Genomic DNA, 12,494 nt, shown 5'->3' on the forward strand with positions numbered 1-12,494 from the left:
TAAAGTCGTTTTTAAACAGTGCTGTTGGCATAGTGATTATAAAGATAAAGTGACTTAAGACCTGAGATAGAATCATTATTTTTTAAACATCAGAATGACACGAGTTTTTAAGACTAGTGCCTTTTGACTAATTGTAATGATGTTAATAACAAATTGGTGTTCAATATAAGGATCCAGCTCCCCCTGTTGACACGTAACGCACACTGTCGGTGTGTCTATCTATCTATCTATCTATCTATCTATCTATCTATCTATCTATCTATCTATCTATCTATCTATCTGTCTGTCTGTCTGTCTGTCTGTCTGTCTGTCTGTCTGTCTGTCTGTCTGTCTGTCTGTTTATCATTTTTGTTGAATCATTTGTTAATAAGATATATTTTCTATTTTTTCTGTTTACATGAAATTCATATGAATAATTGAAAAATGTTGTTCCCAAACAGTAGCATATGCACAGATTAGTATTTGTTGTGGTGAAAAATAATGATTCTTCATTTTATTTAAAAAAAGAAAAAGAAGGAAATATATATTTTTTTTTTTAAATCACATACCCAGTACAATAATATTTTCTATTTGTAAATTATGGAATTTTGATTTATTACAGCAATTATTTTCATTATGATCATCAATAATCATTTTGTAGCCACAACTGTCTAGTGGATGTAGCAGATATGGATGAAATATATATTAATATGTGAAAGTTCTAATGCCTTCAAAAGCATAATTTTTAAATTTATTTTTAATATAATAATGTTAATGTGGTACTTTTTTGTAATTTGAGATGAAGTTGTGTAATGCAATGTGCATGCTTGTGTTTGTGTGTATATGAGTGAATGTGTGTCAAGTTTCATTAGTGGAAAGCTGTTCATTCCCTGTCTATGTCACTGGGAGTCGCCACAAGAGGGAGGGACTTAAGCACAGAGGGACAATGCTTGTGTTTGTGCAACGGCCCCTGAGTGGCGGCTGGCTCTGTCGGATCTCTTGTGCCTGACTACAGCTGCTGCACACATTGTCAGCGTGCAGAGGGGGAAGTGGACGGCTTGATCTGACCGGTCAATGCACTGACAGCGGTAAGAACATGATAATCATTCTCTCAAACTTGTGAACTGGTCAAATATGCAGGCTTGTGTGAGGGGGGATCTGTTTGGGGTAGTTGTGGAAAGTCTTAGTGAGGGAGTGCTTTAGGATGAGGAGCGGGGCCAGATCTCACTTGTCTGTGTTTTGGCAGTGGAGGGGTTATGAATAGAGCAGGGTTGAAAGAAAGCAGTGCTGAAGAGAAAGGCATGCTCAGAATGCCACTGGGCTCCAGAAAAGACAGAGCGAGAGGAAGAGAGAGGGACAGAGAAAAGGGAGGATGTGAGTATGCCGGAGGAAAAGAGAAAATTCTACCCCAAATGAGGTGAGAGTTAATGGAAACATACACGAGAGTAAGGTTATGAGAGGGGGACTTTAGGACAAGTGAGGGAAAAGTGACACAATGAAAAATATAAAGAAATCCTGCAATTCAAAACTATTTTAAACTTCAAATTCTTTTCTGTAATTGTTATGTTTGCAGTTTGACACCTTATTAATTGTGAGAATATTTAAATGATTCAATATTGTAACTTTAAAATAAGCATGATTGTAAGCATGAACTAACAATCAAAAATACTTATACAGCACTTAATCATTTTAGTCAATGTTAATAGTAACATAGTACATTATTAAAATCAAAAGTTGTATGTGTTAATATAATTTAATGGAACCGAGATAACATGAACTAACTATGATCAGTTGTATTTTTATTATCTAATGTTAACAGAGATATAAATGATAATAAATCAAATAGTTAATGTTCGTCAATGCAGTAACCAACATTAACTTCTAGAAGCTTTTTTATAAAGGGTTACTTTAAATATATATTTTTTTAAATAACAGGAAGATATAGAGATTTCCTTATACTTGTGTAAATTTTCACCAGAAATATTATGAATAAAAAATGTGTCAAATACTCAAATAAAGTTTACAATACTTTACATTCATCTACTCTAGAAAACTAAAAACACTGATATACTGACATAAGATTTTCTATAAGATGTCTGTATTTGCATCTTCTTACAAACGTTCTTGATACTGTGTTGAAGAACAGGAAATCATGTTGATAAGCCCCTCACCTGTTAGCTCTCTTCTCTAGATTAATTCAAGAGGTCACAACCTCATTAGCAGCAAGATTAGAGAGACTTTAGGAAGGAGCATGTTCTCTGTTTGTGCACCATAGAAAAGCACTATTCAGAAAGTAAAATCAGTGATTGTGCAACCAATGGAAAGTCTATTTTTATTGCAGAAATATTGCATGTTATTCTAAAAAGTCATTCTAGTATCACAGCTATCCTGAATTGTATTTCTCTTTTGTCTTGGTTAACAGCAAGTTCCAAGGTGATTTATTTTTACCAAGAGTGGCTGTTCATCCTAAAAGGAAGGGTGTGAAGGTTGGCACACCGTGCCAGAAGGCTGGTCGTGTGGTTGTGGACGGTTTGTGCTGACACTTTTGCAGCAGAGAGAGAAGAATTGGAGGAAATCAGTTAAAGTGTGGCCAAAATGGCCGAGAAGAAAGTGAGGTAAATTTTCCACTTCCTCTGATGTTGGATATACCATTTGCGATCCATCTAAGCCGTTATATTGACATGTTTTTGTGTGTGGTTTTTGTCCTGCATGTGCGTGTTTGTTTCCTGGTGTTCACAGTCTCCCTGCTAAGCTGATTAATGGGGGTGTGGCTGGACTGGTGGGCGTGACCTGCGTGTTTCCCATTGATCTCGCCAAGACCCGCCTCCAAAACCAGCAGGGTGCTCGTGTTTATAGTGGAATGTGAGTTCAACATCTTTATGAGGTCCAATAACTATGTTCCATTGCATATCCCCCACTTTGTTTTGGGGTCTCTTGATTTGATTGTTATACTTTAAAAATAAAGGTTCTTAGTTGGAATCTGTGGTTGCATTAAGAACCTTTAACATTCATGGAACCTTTGAATTTCACAAAAAGTTCTTATTGCCCTGTGTGTACTTGTTTTTGAAAAACATTTCTGAATCTAAAAAACAACTGCTTATGGTTTCACTAAAATAAAATGAATTGCGAACGCAGCATGTGTTAGTGATTTACTCTGGGCAGAGGACTTTGTCTGGATTTTACTGAATAACTCTAAACAACTTTAGTCGCATGCTTTTGCATCTTTGATCTGTTTACGCTCCCAAATGGTTTTTTTTTTCATCCCCTTTTAAGTAGCTTGCTCTAAGATATCTTTATGCATGTGTGATACCACTGAGATGAAGAGAAGTACTCTTTGTAGTGATGGTGCGTAAAGAGCTCTTTTATTCTTTGTACACTTATGTAACAGTGAAATACCCAAGTAGTTTGTGGGCAAGAGACAGGCTGCTATGTTTTAAGCTCCTTATTCCGCACATTACTCACTCACTCAGTTTCGGTGTTTAAGATATTTTTTCTGGTTGTTACCAAACATAATAAGAAATACAACTTTACAATGCATTTGTTAGGGGTATTTATAATAAATTGTGATTTCATTACATATCAATTAGCATATTTCACAACCAGATTGGAGTATTTCATTAATCATATCCAAAATTTGTATTTGTTATGAAGGTTGGACTGTTTGGCAAAGACGATCAAAATGGAGGGCTACTTTGGCATGTACCGAGGTATGAACTTTCTTTTCTTGTGCTGACTTGTTCTGACTCAAAATTAAAAATCAAAATTTAATTTAACACCATGTTGCACGTTCCTGCTGTTATTGACGACAGTGTTATTTTAAATATTAAAAGTTGTTGACAGGTTCTGGATTCTCAGAATTTCATTTTATGGTGTTTCTCTCAGGTGCAGCTGTGAATCTTACACTGGTCACTCCAGAGAAAGCCATTAAACTGGCTGCAAATGATGTCTTCAGACAGAAGCTCTCCAAAGATGGGTAACCACCACTTTTTAACCATTTATAAAAGCAAGCATCTCATTACAGTTTAAACATAAAGAAAAATATTCTGCAGCACTAACGGAATTGGAAAAAAAAAAAGTTTCAAACAGGTTTCTGCAACACTCTCATATATGATATGTGACTCGGGACCACAAAACCAGTCATAAGGGTCAATTTTTAGAATTTTTAGAATAAGTAAGCTTTCCATTGATGTATGGTTTGTAAGGATAGGGCAATATTTGACCGAGATACAACTATTTGAAAATCTGGAATCTGAGGGTGCAAAAAATCAAAACACTGAGAAAATCGCCTTTAAATTTGTCCAAATTAAGTTCTTAGCAATGCATATTACTAATCAAAAATTAAGTTTTGGTATATTTACAGTTGGAAATGACAAAATATCTCCATGGAACATGATCTTTACTTGATATCCTAATTTTGGCATAAAAGAAAAATGAATCATTTTGGCCCATACAATATATTTTTGGCTATTGCTACAAATATACTCCAGCGACTTAAGACTGGTTTTGTGGTCCAGGGTCACATATTTGTCTAAAAAAAGCTATACTGATTTAAATCTCACAGTTAGTTGAAAGCAGTATGTGTTTGATCTACTAAAAGTATTGGCTAATTCATTCATGAATCGGACTGCACTTGTTGTGCTGTATGTTTCTGATTAATTGAAAAGAATGGGCACATTGGAATCAAAGGAATAATACACCTAAAAATTAACATTCTTTCATCATTTAATTTCGTGTTGTTCTAAACCTGTATGATTTTCATTTTACTGTAGAACACAATGGCTCTGGTTGCACTGTATGTTTTTGATTCACTAAAAAGAATCAGCTCATTACAGTTATTGTTTAGGAATCAGACTGCTGTGGTTGCACTATGTTTTTGATTGACTAAAAAGAATCTGCAAACTAGAGTCATATGTTCAGGAATCGGACCACTCTGGTTGTGCTGTATGTTACTGATTCACTCAAATGAATCAGCTCATTAGAGTAATTTAGAAATCGAACCTCACTGGTCGCATTTTATGTTTCTGATTCACTAAAATAAATTGACTAATTAGAGTAAATTGTTTAAGAGTCGGACTGCGCTGTGTGCAGACGACTGTTTTTACTATGGTTCTTAACAAAGAACTTACACAACATTATCTGTAAGCTATTCCATAGAGGCATTTAGGTCACCAGCTGACTAATCTAAGCAATTATTTATTCGGTAAACGCAATAATGATCATGCTCTCATCTGCCCCATCTGTCATTGTATCCATCACCCACAGAAACTTAGCTTTGTGGGGAGAAATCCTTGCGGGCTGTGGAGCCGGAACCTGTCAGGTGGTAGTCACCACCCCCATGGAAATGCTAAAAATACAACTGCAGGATGCTGGAAGGTTGGGTAAGTGTGTTTATTATGCTCATCCAAGGTATGTAGGTCTCTATCTTAGGATGCCTTACTAAGTACAAAGGTTAGCCAGAAATAATCTTTTTGAGTAGAGTGGTGACCAGTTTTAATTACACTACCAGATAAAATATAAAGATGATATTGAAGATATGAGTTGTAACGTCTTCACTTTACTCTTTACAAGCTGCTCAGCGGACTGTCGCTGCCTCTGCTTCTGCCGCTGGTCCGACCCCCTCGCTGGTTTCCTCTCGAGCAGCACAGCCAGGCACTAACGTCCCTCCTCGTCCCTCAGCGATCCGTATCACCCTGGAGCTACTTAAGACCCGAGGACTCAGGGGACTTTATAAGGGAGCAGGTGCTACATTGATGAGGTAACAGACACTCAGCCATATAATCTATAGGAATATGGACTATAAAGAATATTTTTGATGTTTTCAAGGAGTACTTCACTGACAAATGAAAATTCTGTCATCATTTACTCCCCCAAACTTGCATGACTTTTTTTTTCTACAGTGGAACATAAAAGGATAAATTTTAAACATATTGGTAATGGAGCTTTCAAGGTCAAAAAAGGAGAAAAGAAACCAAAAGCACTGTAAAAGTAATTCACAGGACTCGTGTGCTTCTTCTGAAGCAATACAAATAATCATTTAGTCATGAATAGACTATATTTTGAATTGTTAATCATTAAAATCTTTCCCTCTAGTCAGCCTTTATGACTGGTTCACCGAATCAGTTAGAATTCAAGAATCGAATCAGTCTGATTTGTACTCAAATCGTTCAAATTGGTTTTGTGAACTAGATAAACAAATTAATTGCAAAGATCAAACTCATAAGATGGAATTAAATGGAAGTTGCGATCGTCTTGCTTCCCTATATATTTGTATATCCAAGTGAAACCTTAAATGAGAAAAAAAGACTTGATTTTGTCCATAGGGAATTGATTTAAATGAATTGACAGAATTTTAAAAAATAATGTTGTGCATGGATGAATAACGTATAATTAACGCTGCAATATTGCATTAAAATAAAATGAATAAGAGTGGTCCGTTCACACCAAGAATATGAACTATGAAGTTATCTAGATTAGGGTCTACATCAGTAAACAGTAGTCATATTTTGTCTGTCGCTTTAAATGCTTGAGTTCTTTAAAATTGAGTGGTTCTGATTAGCTGTCTATGTTTTTATTAAAATAAATTCTTTAAAAATGCACCTTTTATGTTGCATAGAAGAAAGAAAGTCATAAAGGTTTGGATCGCATACCACCCTTATAAATAATAACAGAATCTGCTAACGGCTAACATAGCTTAGTTATTTGACCTAAAGGGATAATTCACCTTAAGTTGCTGGTCCCCATTGACTTCCATAGTATGGAAAAAAACACTATGCAAGTCAGTGCGGACCAATTCAAGGTGAACTATCCCTTTAAGTCAAATAACTAAGCTATGTTAGCCGATCAACATCTAGATATTTTGCAAACTTTCAGTGACGTGCTGTCTTAACTAACTTAAGTGATTGCTCCCTCAGCAAACATGCACTGTTTTGTTACAAAAGGATGGATACAAGTTACATGACCTTTCACCTTTTTAACATCTCCCACACAAATAAACCCACTCACCTACTCCCCCGCAGTCTGTGATGTAATCCCAGCTGAACTGATGTAACCTGCCAGCTGTCAGTTCTGATCTGTTATTCATAGCTTCTAATCAACCGTAGGCGGAATTCTCTTCTTAATGGAATTCTAATCAGAATCCAATCTGTTGTCTCTCGTCTGTGGCCTACACAGCCTAAATTATATTTCTACACTCACACTTTCACGTTTTACATTTACAGACTAAAACTAATCAGACACCGCGATCAATCACGACTCATCAATAACGTCCTGCAGCTATGTCTACATTCTGTAGCTCATTGTCTGTTCTCTGTGCAGGGACGTCCCGTTCTCCATGATCTACTTCCCGCTGTTCGCCAACCTCAACGCCGTGGGCCGCACTGAGGATCGCCATAGCAACCCCCAGGAGCGGGCCCCCTTCCTGCAGTCTTTCGTGGCTGGCTGCACGGCCGGATCAGTGGCGGCAGTAGCTGTCACTCCCCTTGACGGTGAGATGCAGGCAAGAGAGGAGTAGAGGAACAGTTTGCTCTCTCTCCTTTGGAAATGTATGCAGATAAATGTCCCATTCAGTTAGTCAGAGCCGTCCAAGCCTGTAAAAATCAGGGCTAATCCGGTTTCAAAACTACTACTGGGTGTTGATAGTCAGTTGTTGCAGTTACTATTTATTTAGTTTTATTTATTGTTTTAATATATTTAATGCATGTAATTATATAGTATATCCTATATATAGTATATATAGTATAATTATAATAAATCCAAACTTGCCTACTGCATATACACCCACTGGCCACTTTATTGGGTACACCTTGCTAGTACCGGGTTGGACCCCCTTTTGCCTTCAGAACTACCTTAATTCTTCACGGCATAGATTCAACAAGGTGTTGGAAACATTCCTCAGATTTTGGTCCATATTGACATGATAGCATCACGCAGTTGCTGCAGATTTGTCGGCTACACATCCATGATGCGAATCTCCCGTTCCACCACATCCCAAAGGTGCTCTATTGGACTGAGATCTGGTGACTGTGGAGGCCATTTTGAGTAAAGTGAACTCATTGTCATGTTCAAGAAACCAGTCTGAGATGATTTGAGCTTTGTGACATGGTGCATTATCCTGCTGGAAGTAGCCATCAGAAGATGGGCACACTGTAGTCATAAAGGGATGGACATGGTTAGCAACAATACTCAGGTAGGCTGTGGCGTTTAAACGATGTTCAAGTGGTACTAAGGGGCCCAAAGTGTCACAAGAAAATATCCCCCACACCATTACACCACCACCACCAGCCTGAACCGTTGAGACAAGGCAGGATGGAGCCATGCTTTCATGTTCTTTACACCAAATTCCTACCCTGTCGCAGCAGAACTTGAGACTCATCAGACCAGGCAATGTTTTTCCAATCTTCTATTGTCCAATTTTGGTGAGCCTGTGTGAACTGTAGCATCCTGTTCTTAGCTGACAGGAGCGGCACCCGGTGTGGTCTTCTGCTGCTGTAGCCCATCTGCTTCAGGGTTCGACGTGTTGTGCGTTCAGAGATGGTATTCTGCTTACCTTGGTTGTAACGAGTGGTTATTTGAGTTACTGTTGCCTTTCTGTCATCTCTAACCAATCTGCCCATTCTGCTCTGACCTCTGACATCAACAAGGCATTTTCGTCCACACAACTGCCGCTCACTGGACATTTTCTCTTTTTCGGACCATTCTCTGTAAACCCTAGAGATGGTTGTGCGTGAAAATCCCAGTAGATCAGCAGTTTTTGAAATACTCGGACCAGCCCGTCTGGCACCAACAACCATTCCACGTTCAAAGTCACTTAAATCCTCTTTCTCCCCCATTCTGATGCTCGGTTTGAACTTCAGCAAGTCGTCTTCACCACATCTAGATGCCTAAATGCATTGAGTTGCTGCTATGTAATTGGCTGATTAGCAATTTGTGTTTCCAAGCAATTGAACAGGTGTACCTAATAAAGTGGCCGGCAAGTGTATATTTATAGTTCTCATATAGCTAGTAATATAAGAAAAACAAAGTGACGATTGCATTTAATGTGTTATTTTAATATTATTTATTTAGTAGTATATTTATTAATGTATGTATTTTATGTAATATTCTAGTTGTGAATATTTTGAGTTAGATTTTTTGTATTTTCAGTTTTCTATTTAATTTAGTTGATGTTAAAGTAATTTATGTGTTTCTGTCATTTTTATTAGTTTATTTTATATTTAGCTTTATTTTATTTATTATATTTTTGTATTTTAGTACTTCAACTCAAACATACTTTTTTCAGTTAGTTGCCAAAGCAACTTTTCCTATTTTTGTTTGTTTATTAGCTTGTTTTTAGCTAATATTTGTTATTTTGTAAGTATTATATATTTAAAAAAATAGTATTTATTTGATTTCAGCCTTAAGTTAACACAATTTTATAGTTTTAGGGTTTTTTTTGTTAGTTTTTTTACTGCATTTTTAAAGCACTGCATTTAATAGATGTGATACATTTAATTTAATTTAAGAGTGCTAAATTTGTCAGTATTTCTCAATATATTTGCATTGACAGATTTTTGTATCTGTCGATCTTGGCAAAAAACACAACTATCCACAAATAGTTACTTACACATATAAATTCATTTTTGTACTTCTATATTCATTTGTACGAGTACTCAAAATATTTCTTTAAAAAGTACTGATTACTTCTAGTACTGAAGCTTAATTGAATGAATCACTTAAAATTATTTAAGAAAAGTGAGCACATATACTTAATACTAATCAGCCTTTTTGTTTTGTGATGAATTATGAGTAAATTTTTACCAAACTGTTCCCTAACTAGGTCACTCCCAGCATTTCATAAAGGCACAGAATGAGTCTTTTGTTTCTGAGTGATTAATTAGTGAAGCCTATGTGCTGTGGCAGAATCCTGCTGTGATGTGTAGACTGAAACATTTCATTTGCTTTGAAAGTAAAAAGTCTTTCAAGTTCTATTTACAAAGTGTTTTGTTTATAGCTCGCCTCTGTATGTCTGTATGTGTCATGCTGCGAGAGACAATTCTTTGTCGCCTAAAAACATCAGTGAAGGGTACAGAAGGATTATTTGGACAGTGGAAACACTGGCAGCTGCTTCAGTGTCTCTATTTGAAGATTTGGCAGCACTGTCTGCAACATTACATTGTTTAGAAGCTCATAAATAGAATACAGGAAACCTATCACCCAGTTTTTCATCACTTAATTTTTGCTAAACAATTGCTAAATAGTTTTTTTCTTTTTTTAAACGGTTATTTGAAAGAACCAATTCTTGGAAATGAATCATAACAACTGTGCAGCTATATTATAACCTGCATTTGGGAAACCAGATCTTAAAAATACTCATAAATTAATGTATCTATTAATATTGATCATTTTCAGTTATAAAGACCCGTCTACAGACCTTACAGAAGGGGGAAGGAGAGGACTCCTACAGAGGCATCATCGACTGCGTACAGTAAGCTTTATATTTGCAAGACTTATTATTGTGTGTTATATGGTCCTACACAGTTTCCATATTCATGTATCATGTTATTTATATGGCAATCACTCCTTCTTTTTTTTCGCAGGCGTGTTTTAAAACGAGAAGGACCATCTGCGTTTCTTAAAGGAGCAACGTGTCGAGCTTTGGTCATCGCTCCGCTCTTTGGCATCGCTCAGGGTGTATATTTCCTGGGCATCGGCGAGCACGTGCTGGGGCTGCTGGGATAGCGGGAGGTGACGTTACCTCAGTCATTATACACACAGTACTGTTTCTACATGGGCCAAGGGATGAAGATGAGAGATGAAGGAAGACCTGGTGATGTTAAAAGAAGCTCCCCGACTTTATTTGCGATTGAGGTAAATCTGGAAATTCACATACCCAACCAAAGGAGGTTCAGACACTTTGGGAGAACAGAGGAGGGTTGTGTAACGCTAACATAAAAGCCTATATTGCACACTAACCATGTTTAAGTCCCTAAAAACTACAAACAGGGTTCTTTAGGTAAGGCAGGGTCCTGTTCTGACTAATCTGGCAGGGTTTTTTTGTCCAAAATGCCCATATAGCTACAATCAGTTTTAACCCAACATGATTCGTGATAATCAATTTACTGGTTGTGAACAGAGTCGATGTGTATTTAGAAAGGTATGGAAGCCCATTTCCACCAAGGAATAAAAAAATAATAATTGTAACTTTTTATCTAATGATTCAGACTTTTTTCCTTGCAATTCTAAGAAAGAAAAGTCAGAATTGTGCTCAGAATTCTGAGTTTACATAGTCACAATTCTGTTTTCTTTTTCCTGCCACCAAATAAAAAATTGAAAAAGGCAATTGTGTGTATCTCACAATTCTGTGAGGTAACATCTCGCAATTCTTTCTCGCAATTCTGAATTTTTTTTTCTCGCAATTCCAAGTTTGTTTCACAATTCTAAGTTTATATCTTGCGTTTCTGTTTACGTCTCACAATTGTTTTATTTCCACCACCAATTGAAAAATAAAAAAGGTAATTGTGACTGTTTTTCACAATTAATTTCGTCACAATTCTAAGTTTATATCTTGCAGTTCTGTTTATCTCACAATTCTGACTTTTTTGCTCAGAATTCTGATTTTATATCTCTTAATTCTTTTTTCCTCAAAATTCTGAGATTACATCTCAAAATTGGGACTCTTTTCTCTGAATTTACATTTCACAATTCAATTTTTTTTTCCACCATCGGATGAAAAAATAAAAAAAATTAATTGTTTCTCACAATTCTGTGTATATCTCACAATTCTGACTTTTTTTTCCTGCTTAGAATTCTGAGTTTATATCTCAGTTCTGACTTTTGTCCATAGAATTATGTTTACATCAAAAAAAATTATCTGAATTCTGAGTTTACATTTTGAAATTCAGTTGTTGTTTTTTTCACCACTGAATGAAAAAATAAAAAAAGGTAATTTATCTCACAATTTTGAGTTTATGTTTAATTATTGCAAGAAAAAAGTCTGAATTGAGATATAAACTCAGAATTGCAGGAAAAAAAATCCCAATTGTGAGATAAATCGTAATTACCTTTTACATTTTTTTTTATTCTGTGGTGAAAACGGGCTTCCATAGAGAGGAGACCTGAATCAAAGTTGAAATGTATCTGTATCATCTAAATGTTTTGGCTTTCTACTGCTGATTACCACCTTTTAAACAGCAAAAAATAAGCAGAAGCTGGGTTTGGTGTCTGCTGACTTATTCGGGTGGCTGCTTTAATTCTCGTCTCTCAGTAAATCTCAGTCTCTACTTGTGAAGAGACTGCTGGACATTGCAGCAGAGGCCTTGTCCTTCTATTATATGTTCCTCTGCGGGACAAAATTCCTTGTAGGTTATATAATGTTAACCTAATATTTTTTAATGCTTCTTTAAATGATTTTGTTGAGTGCACAATAAATTAAAATGCAACAAAGCCTTATCTTTGCTACTCACGGTTTTCATTGAAAAATAACAAAATATAAGTACCATTGGCTTTTAAAGTGTGTATATATATAAGTGAAAGTGACG

The 12,494-nt window shown here is 36.1% G+C and overlaps 1 protein-coding gene across 2 annotated transcripts; it reads left to right on the forward strand.

The window, feature by feature from the left end:
- Nucleotides 1-893: 893 nt before the first annotated feature.
- Nucleotides 894-12,413, forward strand: LOC306868343 (mitochondrial glutamate carrier 1-like). 2 transcript variants are annotated; one of them, XM_079414447.1, is made up of 10 exons: nt 894-1,067; nt 2,402-2,594; nt 2,719-2,841; nt 3,631-3,686; nt 3,862-3,952; nt 5,242-5,357; nt 5,548-5,734; nt 7,294-7,463; nt 10,366-10,441; nt 10,554-12,413. In XM_079414447.1, the coding sequence occupies exons 2-10, from the start codon at nt 2,575-2,577 to the stop codon at nt 10,693-10,695; spliced, it is 981 nt and encodes a 326-aa protein (XP_079270573.1). In that variant the 5' UTR covers nt 894-1,067; nt 2,402-2,574; the 3' UTR covers nt 10,696-12,413. The 2 variants fall into 2 exon arrangements, with proteins under 2 accessions (XP_079270573.1, XP_079270574.1); XM_079414448.1 differs by lacking the exon at nt 894-1,067 and adding an exon at nt 1,305-1,396.
- The last annotated feature ends 81 nt before the right edge of the window (nt 12,414-12,494 follow it).

The sequence above is a fragment of the Barbus barbus genome (assembly GCF_936440315.1).
Source record: "Barbus barbus genome assembly, chromosome: 50".
NCBI classification, from domain to species: Eukaryota; Metazoa; Chordata; class Actinopteri; order Cypriniformes; family Cyprinidae; genus Barbus; species Barbus barbus.

Coding starts and splice junctions, on each gene's coding strand:
- LOC306868343 (XM_079414447.1), top strand. CDS start 2,575: ATGGCCGAGAAGAAAGTGAG. Junction 5,735..7,293: donor GCAGGTGCTACATTGATGAG/GTAACAGACACT, acceptor TTCTCTGTGCAG/GGACGTCCCGTTCTCCATGA. Junction 7,464..10,365: donor AGCTGTCACTCCCCTTGACG/GTGAGATGCAGG, acceptor GATCATTTTCAG/TTATAAAGACCCGTCTACAG.